The sequence below is a fragment of the Neophocaena asiaeorientalis genome, unplaced genomic scaffold (assembly GCF_003031525.2).
Source record: "Neophocaena asiaeorientalis asiaeorientalis breed wild unplaced genomic scaffold, Neophocaena_asiaeorientalis_V1.1 scaffold59, whole genome shotgun sequence".
Lineage (NCBI taxonomy): Eukaryota > Metazoa > Chordata > Mammalia > Artiodactyla > Phocoenidae > Neophocaena > Neophocaena asiaeorientalis.
This window is the reverse complement of record NW_020174268.1, coordinates 15712294-15726108: the sequence shown is the minus strand read 5'-3', so window position 1 is coordinate 15726108 and position 13815 is coordinate 15712294. Positions and strand designations below refer to the sequence as shown.

General features: G+C 43.1%; 1 protein-coding gene across 4 annotated transcripts in view; it reads left to right on the top strand.

Moving 5' to 3' along the window:
• The window catches only part of FRY (FRY microtubule binding protein), a 323296-nt gene that overhangs the window by 64332 nt on the left and 245149 nt on the right, over nucleotides 1-13815 (top strand). For 2 of the 4 annotated variants that reach the window (XM_024755577.1, XM_024755580.1), the window contains exon 1: nucleotides 12616-12685. The exons of the other annotated variants lie outside the window; for them this stretch is intronic. In XM_024755577.1, the coding sequence (XP_024611345.1) occupies nucleotides 12616-12685 (70 nt within the window). Of the gene's footprint in view, nucleotides 1-12615; nucleotides 12686-13815 lie in introns of those variants that run through there. 4 annotated transcript variants of the gene reach the window in all.

Sequence of the window (13815 nt, the reverse complement as noted above, 5' to 3'; positions counted from 1 at the left end):
CACCCACAGGTGTGGCCAACTGGGCAAGAGCTGCAAAACCAGGAAAGTTTGAGTAGAAGAGTAGAGGTCAGGACAGCAAAGGCTGCTGAGATGCCATTTCCGTTAAAGACTGAGCAAGGTCCGCTGGCTCACTGGAGGCTCCTGGTTACCTTAGCGGGAGTGTGGCCACAGGAGACTGAAGAGGAAATGGGGGGACAGGTGTAAAAGCAGCCGCGCTAAGACACTAAGCTGTGATGGGGAAGTCGGGAAGAGAAGGTAGAAACTGGAAGGCAATGTGGAATAAAAGGAAGCGTTGCGTATTGTCTGTTGCTTGCTTTTCAGATGAGAGGTTTATTCAGCGTTTTAATAAAAACGGGAAAGATCTCATAGAAAGAGAATGGTTAAGATACAAGAGACTGAAGGAGTGAGGTCCCAGCAAGGCGGCAGAGATGGGTCAGAAGCGGCGTTTCCTCCATCCTAACAGGAGACGCGGGACGGTGGTTTCGGGGATTTGGTGGCAGAAAAATGGGAGCCTTCACATCCGATGCCACCTGTGAGGCAAAGTCATCCCTGCGAATGGGATGGCAGGAGGGGAAAATGCAAGACATGACAGCTGCAGAGGAGGGAGCTCTGCTTACCCCACGACCCCTGGCGGGGCAGCCTGGTCCCCTGTACCTGCTGGCAGGGCTCTTTTCTCCTTACCATCTGTCCCACTGATCCTGTCAGCGTTCTTAGAAGTGTATAAGGAAGGTGTTTTGAGTTTGTTTCCTGTGGTTTTCCAATGCCAAATGACACCACTTTATGTAATTTCCTTATGAATCCAGACTATTCTGCCATGGGAGCAGTGCATTTTGCTCTGGTAATTTTTCTTCCCTGTTTTATTTCTGATTAATTTCATGATCCTCCCCCCTCCGTGTTCTTGCTTTTACCCTTTAAGTTGCTTATACCCTTTGGCCTTGTAATCTGAAAAGCACATGATTTTGTGTCTGTCTTTTCTGGTTGTTTTTTTGTAACATCTCACAGTTCAGTCTGCCTTCCATCCCATTTTTATAGAACACATTATGAAGTTGGAATCTTTCATGCAAGCCCACTGGCAAAAATATCCAAATACTTTGCCTTCTGTATTTTTTGGCCTTTCTCTCCCCCAACACCCCCTCCCTCTTTTTTTTTTTTTTTTTTTTTTTTTTTTTTTTTTTGCGGTATGCGGGCCTCTCACCGTTGTGGCCTCTCCCATTGCGGAGCACAGGCTCCGGACACGCAGGCTCAGCGGCCATGGCTCACGGGCCCAGCTACTCCGCGGCACGTGGGATCCTCCCGGACCGGGGCACAAACCCGTGTCCCCTGCCTCGGCAGGCGGACTCTCAACCACTGTGCCACCAGGAAAGCCCACCCCCTCTCTCTTATGATTAGGAACTTTCAGGCAACATTTGTGGCAATAACTAGAATGTCTGCTAGATCTTTCCTTTCCTTCCCTCTTCTCATTCCTGTTAGCCACCTGGCGCTCACCAGGCCCTGTTGCTTTCATCTCTGGGCTTTGTATTTGTTGTTTCCACTCCATGTCCTGTGCTTGTGCTCTCCAGATCCCTGTCTCTTTGCTCCAAACACCCAGAGTCTGTTTTTCTTCTGGATGACAGTGTGAAGCAGGGGAGCCCCCTTGGAGGTATGAGTCCTCTTGTCGGGGGTTCATACGTCCATACCAAGTAGCTTTAGAAATAATGAAGGATGAGGAAGGGCACTAACACTTGGTGAGCACTTGCCCGCTAGGTGTGGTCCTTATGCTGTATGAACCCTTGTGGTAATCCTGCTGCAGGGAGTGTGGATCCCAGTTTATAGACAGGTAAGCAAATCCCAGAGTCATTCGTGACTTCTTGAGAAATATTTCAGGGCCAGGACTGGAAGCTGTCCTTCTTCCGTGCCTAAAGCTCAAGGGGACTGGAGGTTATCACTGTGCATCCTCTGGACACTTACGAAGGAGAGGCCGGGTTAAGACCTTGACTTGCTTCAGACACTGCACTCCCTGTGATGTGGGGGTGGCTTGCCTGGCAATCAGGAGTCTTTAGCCCTGGAGTCCAGACAGGAATCTCCTTCACCACTAGGTGGAGATGTAGCAGCACCGCAAGTGGTCCCCGTGCAAATGGAAAAGTAGACCTGGGGACAAGCCTTCTAGGGTAAGGGCATTCAAACTTTTTTTTTTTCCTCCTTAAATAATTTCCTGATATAAAACTAACCATTTTGAAGTGACGATTCAGTGGCATTTAGTACATTCACAGTGGTGTGCAACCACTGCCTCTATCTATGGCTCCAAAGTAAAACCCCTTAACCATTAAGCAGATTCTCCCCAATTCCCCCCTCTCTGTACGCTTGGCAACAGCCAGTCTGCATTCTGTCTTTATGGATTTACCTATTCTGGGTGTTTTTAATAAATAGAATCATACGATATGTGACCGTTTGTGTCTGGCCTCGTTCTCATAGCATGATGTTCTCAAGGCTTATCCACGTAGCATGTGTCAGTACTTCGTTCCTTTTTATGGCTGAATAATATTCCATTATATGTGTGTACGACAATTTGTTTATTCATTCAGCCATTGATGGACATTTGGGCTGTTTTCCCCTTTTGGCAATTGTGAATAGTGCTTCTATGAACATGGGTGTACTTCTCTTTGGTTGAGTCCCTGTTTTCAATTCTTTGGGGTATATACCAAGAATGGCATTGTGGGGTCATTTGGTAAGTCTACGTTTAACTTTCTGAGGAACTCCTAAACTTTTCTACAGTAGCTGAACCATTTTGCATTCTTGCCAGCACTGTATAAGATTTTTTAAACTTTTTTGAACAAGACGCACAATGAAACATATATTTTACATTGCAACCCAGCATTCACATGTGTGTATGTGTTTATATAACATATGTATATATCATACATATTTATATATCATACATATATATATGAAAACAGAAGTTTTATGAAATAGTGATCACCCTTATTAGTACATGATACACTCCTATGTGTCCTTCCTATTCTATTTTAATAGAAAAATAGGCTGGTTTTGATCCACCAAATTAGTTCCACAACTCAAAGCAAAATGAAATCTTAGCTGTTAAGATCAGAGTACTATTCTAAATGTAAGTAATAACGTATCTCCTTTCCATTTGGATAGTCAAAGAATTTAGGCTATCATTCATCAGTTTAGCAATGCACAAGTTTGCGGGGGGGAGCTTATTTACCTTATGAAAATGACATTTTATATAGTATATTCTCAAACATGGACAATTTAGATCATATACAAATATAAGTTGTACTGCATGTAGTTGACAATGTGAGGATTATAATTAGATGTTTTTCTATAGTCAATGAATTTTTGGGTGGGTATCGTACCTATGGTTTCTAGGGAAAGTCCTGTGATACATGTTATTTTCACTTATTGAATGGTTCAGTTCTTTATATATCACTTGAATATTTCATAATAGAGTAAGATACTGCAACGTGCCATGGGATGACAGAAAGAGCAAGTGGTAATAGAAGAGAAAGAAATAGAATCAAGAGAATTGGAAGAGGGACTTCCCTGGCAGTCCAGTGGTTAAGACTCCGCGCTTCCAATGCAAGGGGCATGGGTTCCATCCCTGGTGGGGGAACTAAGATCCCACATGCTGTGTGGTGTGACCAAAAAGGTATTAGGAAAAAAAAAAAAAAAGAATTGGGAGGAAAGCATTAGAAGCTTCTCACATCTGCAGTGATAATTTATGACCATCTTTGAGAACCTGCAACTGTGAACTTTCCTGGAAGGTGAGGTGTTTGGGAGCAGTAGAGACTAGGGGTTGGAGGAAATTCTTTTAGAAAGAATGAAGGACTGATACAAACAGGTCCACTCCTTGGGCAGATGGGAAAAAAATTATATTTTACTTCTCATTAACCTCTAACTGAAACTTTGTATTTTCTTCATTTATGAACATAGGCAAGAAACCTAGTATTAGCAGTACCTACGACTTCACTACTAATTGAAATCAGAGATAAATTTCATCCCATTACAGTTACTTTAGGTAGATTTCAATATTGTTTATGTATCTTACCCAGAAGTCCAGCAGAAGCCCCACAGCCATATCCGTTTTCCTTATTCTTCTGCTACTTGTTGTCTTAATGAACAAAAAAATTTAATTATATACATGAGAGGGATATACAAAGGTGAGGGTATAAGAATTCATAGACAAAGTGAACTTTTTTTAATTTAAAGAATGAGAAAAAGAGAAATTCCAAGGGATATTCTCCTGGAGAAGTAAAGAAGATGGAAATAAGTTTTGAGGTCAGGTGGAGTCCTAGGCAGATTACAGATGCCACTCACTCATCCTGTATTTATCCAGAGAGACTCAAGTGGCATTTGGATAAGACCCAAGCAAACCACCAGCAGATTCCTGGAGTTTAGAAATGGCCGCTCAAATAGCGGGGCAACCCTGGTGTGTTCCTAAACTAAAAGTCCAGCAGGCTATGTTCAATAGCTGGGAAGGTGACAGTGTGTTTCTTTAAGAGGAAAGGGCTGAGGAGGGACGTCCCACCCTTTTGTTTGTCTGATCCTTAAACTGATGGAGCCCTGAGCATCTTAACACTAGTGCTCTGGGAATCCAAAGCTCTTTCATCTACAGAATCTCCTCTGAGATCATGAAATAACTTTCTGTAGACAGCAGATAGTAGCGTATCGCGTGCATGTTATGGATGAGAAGGGAATAGCTCAAGCACAGAAGTGGATCACTGTGGCCAGTACCTGGTGGGAGAGGGGCTGACTGTGAGCTTGGGTTTCTCCATAGCTAACACCACGAAGGTCAGAAGCATGACCTTCCGCCTCTGTTTCCCTAGGCTTCGTAGAGTGACCTCACCCACCCCAACCGTCTGCAGAGATCGTTGTTCTCCCTTCTGGCTCCTAAGAACTGCTCTCCCCACCAGCCTGTTAAGTTGCTCCCTTCCATCATTCAGCCGGTTTCTAACAGCCACACCCTCCTACACAAAGCACTGCCTGTCTGGTCGAAGCAGGGTGGTGATTTCCCCACCCTTTCTGAAAACATGCCTCGCAAAAGATTTTCTCTGTCCTCCAAAATATACTTGCCCCTTCACAGTTACATTTTCCACTACCTTTGAACTGTGCCTGTTGGAAGAAGCATACGATGTAGGTGTTTCTCTGATTCACTGTTGCTGGGCTCAGACCAGTCTTCTAAAGTTAGGAATCAAAGGGTCCGAACCACACGACCCCAAGAACAGATGGTCACTTTGAAGATTCTGAAGGTTTAGTCAGTGATGCTCAGAGAAGCAGACACTTGTTTTTTAAAGCATTATTTCTGAACAAAGGGATATTCAATATGGCTTTAATTCCTTAGCTCAACTATTCTGAATCTCAGTGGTGATGATCTGGCTTCAGCTACGGCTTATCCCTGGTTTACAGGATGCATCCAGTTGTATAATTCCTATACAATTGTATAGGTGTATAGTTCCTAGTTTTCCTCTAACCTGAATAAAGCACTTTGACGTTGGCTCATTAATTTCCCAGTAGACAACTCCATTATTTTCATATCAATTTATCTGTCTCTAATTCCAAATTATTTTTTGGTCCTGTGTCAACTTCTCCTACTAGTCAGGCAGTGTGTGCTTTATATTGGATATCTTCAATACTAGCTTTATCAAAACATAATTGAGAAGGTGAATCTGTTGCCTAAAAAGTCAAATAATAAATGCCAAAGACTTACATAAAATAATTGATTGCCCAGTGTTCTGCTTTCATCATGCCATGGTTCCTCCCAATAGTATGGAGAATCAAAGGCTGGCCTGCCCAAGAGATGAGGCAGTTTGCTGATAAGAAGCAGCATCCCTCATTCAGTAGAAAAGTAACTTGTCCAGGGTCATAGTATCAAGGTCAAAATTAGGAGCACAATAATTTCCTGATTCCCAGTCCTTCAACTTCTGTTCATAGGTAACTATAAACATGTGATCACACCTAGAAGAAGGAAAAAAATTTTAGTGTTTGTAAAATTTAACTAGTAAGTATATAAAAAACTAACCCAAACTTCTAATTTTGTCCAGTTTCATTCATTGTCCAGTTGATCTGACCCTTATGACTTAAACTCTCATTTATTTTTATGCATGAGATTAGGACCATTAGTGGGAATATGAGCTCTAGCCCTAAAAAGTACTTAATTTTTATCGCTAAATAATGGAAATAGCCTACCACATCTCAAAAATTTTAATGTAACTATGAAAATGCTCCTTCTGGGCTTGTTAAATTATTGTTCCTATGGAGAAGAACCAGCATTTTCTTAGTTATCGTTTAAATGGCAAATAGTGTTTGGGGAAGAGTGATGATTAAGATAAATAGAATTGGTTTTTACTTTAAGTATTATCTGTGCATTTTTGGTAAATAATATGCAAAGCAAATGCCATTTTTTACTTCTTCAGAAAGGACTTAATATTTTATAATCATATATCGTTAGCGATTGTAGCTAGTTATATCGGAGCTGTTTGTATCTAAATAATTTTTCAGGTTGCTGGTAGTATATGAAAATAGGGTAGGAAACTAGTACCTTTGTGATAAAGGTAAGTGGAGGAAACCTTTCCACATTTTCTCTTTATATGCACGTCTGTCACAACAGTATTAAATACTACGTGTGCCTTGCCTTTACTCTGCAGAAATTGAGGTCAAATCTTTATACGTGCAAAATATATATGAACCACAGCCTCTCCTGGGTTGAGCTCTAGGTGAATAATATCCAAACATGCAGGCCCTACCTTGAGAGGTTAATGGGAAGAATAAATTAGGCAAATATTGAGCTGATACTAAGCCAACCAGAACCCTGCTAACTTTACCCTGGGCACCGGAAGTTAGAAGCACTAAAATCTTAAATAATACTCTTTTCTTTTTGTACGTGCATGTTTAGGTTTTTATCTTTGCGAACTTCAGCCTTCCCCTGGTAGCCAGCAGGGGTGGGTGGCTGGACCGGAAGGGCCCTCTGTGATGAGCAGGTTCCCTCTCTCCCCCTTTCCCTAATCTGGCCCTGGAGTGAAGGGGGCATTTTGCACTGGGTATTCTGGGGTCATTGCTAGCTGTAGATCTGCTACTTAACAGTTGTCCTCTTCCTGTGCGTTCATTTAATTCTTATAAAAGAACCTGTGAGATAAGTGCTATTTTTCAGACAAGGATACCGAGACCACGGGGTGTTCAAGACTCTGGTCTCCTTTATTGCTCCCCTTCTAATTAGTATCCCTGGAATATTTGCTCTCAAAGTCTCCATTCATTTATCTGGAGCAGTGTCGAGGGAGAAGCCCAGTTTTCAGTTCGCCAGTTAGGAAGGTGCTGGGGTGGAGACCTGAGTTAAGGGACGCTTTAGTCCCAATTCCTTGTCCTGGTGTCTCGGTGCCAGTTGTAGAAAGGCACCCCACAGGTGCCCAGCAGACCTACCCCTCTGTTCAGCTTTGTCTGTACAGGTCCTCTAGTTACAGCGCATTTACATCAAGGGCTCAGTAAATGTCCATCCTTCTACCTGACTCTGAACTTGTGAAACACCCTGCGTGACACGAGCTCATGAGGGAAGGAGGCCTTCCCTGTGAGAGCAGCAAGGGGACGGGCTTCAGGCTTGTCCTCTCCTCCTGCTTCAATCTTTAAGGGCTTCCCATTGCCCTAGACCAACGTTCAGTTCCTTTGTCATGGCCAGGAGAGATGGGTGGGGAAGAAAACTGGGTTCTGCTGCTGTTGCTTAATGAAAACAATTTTAGGAGACATGATTTTCCTTGTTTATGTCTGAATCTGCAGCAACAAGCTGTGCTTTAATGAAGTTCTGTCACATTCAAAAAATTTAAATGTCTTTCAATTCATTTCAAAGAATTATTTGTACTGGATAGTAATGGAGTAAATGTTTTCCAAACTTGCGGAATCTATTTTTGTGAAGACTTGTATATGTGGGTTGGATTTTTTTAAGGGAATGATGATTGCATTCCGTGTTTACGAAATGAACGTTGTATGCCATCACTTCCTATTTTTTTCTCTAATTTCTTAGCGTAGGCTAGATCAGCCCAACTTATGCATAGACCAAAATAGCAGCTTGTAATTTATGTCAATCATTTGTTCTTTAGGTTATCTCTAAAAGGCCTCTTATTCTACTGCTTAAAGAAAAACAAAACCCTTTCTCCACAATTGTCTCCATTGATCTCAGCTGCTGTCTTTCGAACTCAATCCAGGCGATGCTTAATTTGACTTGGAACTGTTCTTATTAAGAAACAATATATACTAGTAGGGGTATAATATATTTAGTGCTGTTTTGGAATTTGAAAGTCCAGATCAAAAATTGATCCAGGACTTTTTCTTACATTAAGCAATTTTCCTTTGTTTCCTCAGGATGCTGGTAAAACATTTCTCCTCTGCCTCACACATTCTGTGCATGAATGTACATGTCACTCTGTGACAATAATTACATGTGTGTAGCCACGTGCAGCCACGTCCTGCGGGGAAAGGGGGCGGATCCTAGTCCTAACCCAATGGACTCACTCAGATGCTTTAAAATCATTAGATAATGGCTCTCCATGTTGGCAAGCATCCAGATAGTTTGCCTCGCTTTGTTTTCACATTTGTTTTTAATACCACACATTTTGGTCTCCAAGAAAATTGTCCAAAATGCTAAGAAAGGGAAAATTGAATATGAATTAGAGCACAGACCGATTGCACTTCTGTTGCATGTTTTTGTCACAGGCAACAGCCAGCACTAGGCACGCATGACAAGTCTGTTCTTTCACTGACTCACTCAATGTATGTATTTTGCAGGAGGTCTTACCATGTGCTAAGAGGTAGAGGGGATACACAACAGAGTGACACACAGCTCTTCAGGGGGGACGTGGGACAGATGGTTATAATAGGAATCCAGGTAGGATGTGGGTAAATGCCGTGGATTGTAAGATACAATCCATGTGCCCTTTACCACCCTCATCCCACTGCCATTCAGCAACCTGGGACCTGGGTGACCACTTGGCCTCTGCCTTCCTGAAACACTCTTGTTTTCTTAGTTCCTGCTGCACCACCCAGGCTATCCCCAGCCCATTAGGTATCTTGATCACAAATAGGCACCCCTTCCTGTGGGTTGAGTATTGGGTAGATGCAGTCGCACACCAGGGTGGACACAGCCCATCACCACCCATTGATAGCTTGGAGAGTGGAGTTCGGACTAGATGTCCACCCTTAATCGCCCCACTCCCACCCCAGGTCAGGCGTCCCTTATACAGAACACAACCTGTGGGATGAATCAAATTAATGTGAAAAATCATGGCATTCTTCTCTAGGTTCCTTTTAGGTAGGGCTACAGCCCCCCAGGGGACAATTCCTCCTCCAGACTAAAGCCAGATGGGAAGGCAGTGTGTAGTCCTGGAAAGCCAGGCCTGCCGCACTCCTCTTAGTGATAACAAGGTTTTTAGCACCTCTTCCTGGACTTTCGCTAAAGAGGTTGGTAAGCATGATTCTGGCCTTGCTTGTGGTTAAAGTAAATAAATAAAATTTAGAATAAATGACTCAGGCTCTAAAATTTGCTGGACCTCAGTTTTACCAGCCATGTGACTTTGAACTTTGGTCTTATTTTATGCCTCTTTAAACCTCCATTTTCTCATCTGTAGAATGGGGCTATTAATAGTACTTCATAGGGTTGGGGTAAGAATGGGCACCTTTAAATATGATAAAGTAGGGATTTTCAGGACAATATTACTTTTCAACAAATGTAGATGGTGTCATTAATTGTTATCACTGTCTCAGGTCACTTTCCGACTCCCACCCACCCCTACCTTGATACCATTTCCTGAGGCCTCCCACTTTTTCTGTATTACTGCTACTTTTCTCTCAGCCTCCAACATCTCTGCCTAATTCCTTGCCTAAAGATTCATGTTCTCCTAAGATTCTTAAGGAAGGGTCCCTCTTTTTTACAGATATGAAAGCTGAAATAGTTTTAGTTCATCTTAAATGACAACTGAAGTCTCATAACAAGCCAGGGACGAATTCAGATTTTATTTTGTATTTTAAATACCTCCGTCCAGGTGCCCATTCTGACTACATTTTTCATAAGCCTCCCCCACACACCTAGAGAGAGAGGAAACCAAAGGGTAAATATATCTTATCCCAGCTTGCAGCAGGTGTCATGCTATTTGGTTTGCAGGGCTTTCAGCAAAACAAAAGGCCTTTTCTGTCCTTTTACAATATATGCTCTCTTTAAAGGTACTCGAATGAGAAAAAAAAAAAAAAGCCTACACTGGACAAGATTTCGGCTTCTAACAGACAGAAACTGGGCTCTTAGTTGCTCACAGGGAAAACTAAATGCCATTAAACACATTCTTTTCTAAATAGCATTTAAAATTTTATGAGAGCGTCCTTTTGAAATAACATATATGAGTGACATTCTCAGCAAATTAATATGTTTATAGTAGGATTGAAAACTTTTAAAAGCCAGTTAAGATCTCTTTTATAAAATGAACAGAGAAAAATCTGCTTGAGTAACAGTATATAATAGCATGTTTGGTTATTGAGCTGTTTTAAATATCTCCACCTTGCAGTCCCTATAGTTACCATTGGTGTTCAAAGGTGATAGAGCTTAAATGGTACAAAAATGTATTTAACCTAAATTTAAAAGTTCTAGAGTCCCTAAGTGTTCATAATAAATATCAAGATAGCTAAAATTTAAGCATTTACTGTATGCAAGACAGTATGCTGAACCCTTTCATTCATAATGTCATTTAATCTTTCCAACAACTCAATGAGGTCAGTACCACTATGGATCCCCATTTTACAGATGAGCAAACTAAGGCTTAACAAGGTTAATAGCTTACCCTAGGTCTCAAAGCTAGGAAATTCTGGTGAGTTTTGAGAGGCTTTGTGCTCATTAACTCCAAGGCACCCTGCAGCCTCCCTGTTCATTCATTGCCAACCACAGTGAGGGAGGCACCAGAAAGGCGGGCGTGGATATTTTGGTTTTCAGATGTAACAGCCATTTTGGTAAATCCTTTGGGTCCTGTTTCACCTGGAATCCATATATTCAAAGTAGATGATAGAACTAAATTAGCTCATGAAACAGAAGTCAATCTCAGGAGACTTCATGAGGAGAAATTGCTGTGAGTGGAGTTGGAAATCTTGGTGGTGGAGTGCTTACGTTTTGTATAAGGAGTTTGAAAAGCTTATTGTATTGATAGTGTCTTAGGGCATTTCAGGACAGTCCTAAAAGTTCTCTTTAGTGTTGAATTTTTTAAAATTCTTAGTCTTAGAAAAAGTGTACTCTTTCCCTACTATTTCTCAAATGAACTGTTAGTCTGGAAAGTCCTATTTGTGTGTTGATTTTGAGTGGGGGAGGGGTGCTTACTTTTTTGGTGAAATAATTATTAATATAGTTTATTAACGCCTTTGGAAAATGTTAGTCGTAAGTGTACTGGGGAGGGGGAAGGATTCATGGTTGATGAGATGCTTAGCCAAATCCCACCTACTCAAACGTAGCCTGTCAAGATTAAAGTTCTCTTGTTTAATCGCCTAGTCCAGCTAAATAATAACATGAAACAAAGCTAACAAATCAGGACGCCTGATATCAAGATTTCATGGAGTAAAAAGCCATTGTGCAGCAAGGAATATAACGCTTTGCTTCTTATCTTTTGATAACAAATAAAAATAAGCTTTCCTGGGCTCGGTGGCTCCTAGAAAAGACAGGCTTGAAGATCCATTGTGGAGCCTGGCATTCGGTAAACAAGCCTAAGCAGTTCGTACCGTCCCCTTCGGACGCACACGTTGGGGCGGGGGGGCGGGTGCCCCTCAAAATGACAGCATTTCTGGGAGGGCGCAGCACGAAGTGCAGCTTCCACTGTGCCCGTGAAAGGAGGGGAGGAAAAAGCCCAGGCCGATATCCTGTTATCAAGCTTTCCTGCTGCAGCGGGGCGAACGGAGGGGGCTTTTCAGAAAACGTCGCTGCGAACCAGATCCAGGGGTGCCACTTGGCTTCCTGCGGCGACGCGGTTGTGTGGATTTCGGGGGGCAGACGCCGGGGGAGCCGCAGCGATGCAGCCGCGGGCGGCTCACCGGCGGCCGTGCTGAAGCCGGGAGGTCCCTCCCGCAGCTGAGTCGGGGCTGAGGAGTGGCTCAGGTTGAGCCCGGGGGGCGGAGGCTGCCCTCCCAGCCCATCCCTCAGCCCTGCGGCGGCCCGGAGGAGCCCTGGGGGCCGGAGCCTGTCTGCGCCGCGTCCGGCAGGCCGGCCGAGAGACCCTCCCTCCCGGGGCAGTTGGGGACTTCTTCGGTCCCGTACCTGCCGGGCCGAACCTGTGGGCGGCAGGCAGCGGGCGTGGCTGGTTATAGCAGCTCAGAAATGAAAGCAGTGGCCGCCGCCGCCTCTCAGGGCTCGGGATCAGCCCCCAGCAAATAAGGAGCCAGTTCTGGACCCGAAGGAGGAGGAGCGGCCGAGCATCTCTCTCTCCGGCGCCTCCGTGTCCTTTAAATGAGGACTTGCTGCCGGCGCCAGAGGTAGATCTGCAGAGCCTCCCTCCCGGCTGCTGACCCCGCTTACATCACTAACCTGTGACAAGCGCATCTCCACGCCCGGTACCTGCTCCCCCGGCGGCTCCCGGTTCAGTCCGAGGAGCAGCCTCTTTGTATGCCGCCGACATGGCCAGCCAGCAGGACTCCGGCTTCTTTGAGATCAGTATCAAATATTTACTGAAATCCTGGAGTAATAGTGAGTAATAGAAAATAACCGTTTGTTTGTTTTTGTTTGCTGGGTGTTGCCTAAGGTCCGAGAAATGAAATCTCAACTGGACGCATAGGCTTGTGAGCCGAGGAAGTTTTTTTTGGTTTTTTTTTTTTGTTTTTTTTGCTTCCATCTGCTATGAAAATCAAAATGTCAGAGACTGAACTAGCTTTCCTGAAGTGCAAAGGCTGCGGTGGAATTACAGTAGCTTTGGTTTGATTAAATTTTCAAGTGAGATGGCCCTTCAGAACCTGGCCAGCGCAGGATGGGGCATTCCAGGCTGCATCTCCTGCCTTGGTGTTTGTTTAATGTGTTCAGGTTTTATCGAAATATTGTGAAGTGTGGTTTAATCAAAGGGGTGTGGCAGGGTTTCAGAGTACTTCATAATTGTTTTATTAGGGTATTGTCTAAAGAAAAAAAAGTACTTAATAGTCCAAAGCCTGACTCATCTTTTTTTTGACTATAGAGGCATTTGCAGATTTATTTGATCTCTCCCTGTCCATGTGGGTGATGTTCAGAATGCTGTTACAGTATTTGACTTTTTGAAAAATCCTGACGTTTGTTATAGTGCCAATAAGGTGCTTTTCTGAAACATAAACAAGTGAGGTGCTGACCATAAAATCATTTATTAGGATATCAGAAGTTCCATTTCTGACCTACTTAAACGTTTTTGCAGTCAGATATTTCCAAAAGACAACCTCGAAGGCATCATGGATCCGGAATCAAATTAAAATGAGGCCTTCAGGTGATCAGTGATGCCTTGTATTTTCTGAACAGTTTAAAAACAAAGTCTTCTTTATTTCACCAACCAGCCTTTGTACTTGTTTTGGATAAAAGACCGGCTGGTGTTACAGATCCCTAATTGTTTAAAATTTTTTTAAATTTTCCAAGAAAAAAATGTATGTTGTATTCCGTGTATACTAATTAACCTACCTGTGCTCAAAGAGCTGGAGATTAATTATCTCCTACACAAATGACCTGTGGCCAAGATTGTTCTTAGGTAAACAAAAGCCGGGAGGAGAACCTGTGCCATAATTGCTTTGAGAAAAGAGCCAGGGTACCTTCAGCCTGAAGGTAGTCAGGGATATTCATCTCTAAATGATATCCATAGAAACCTT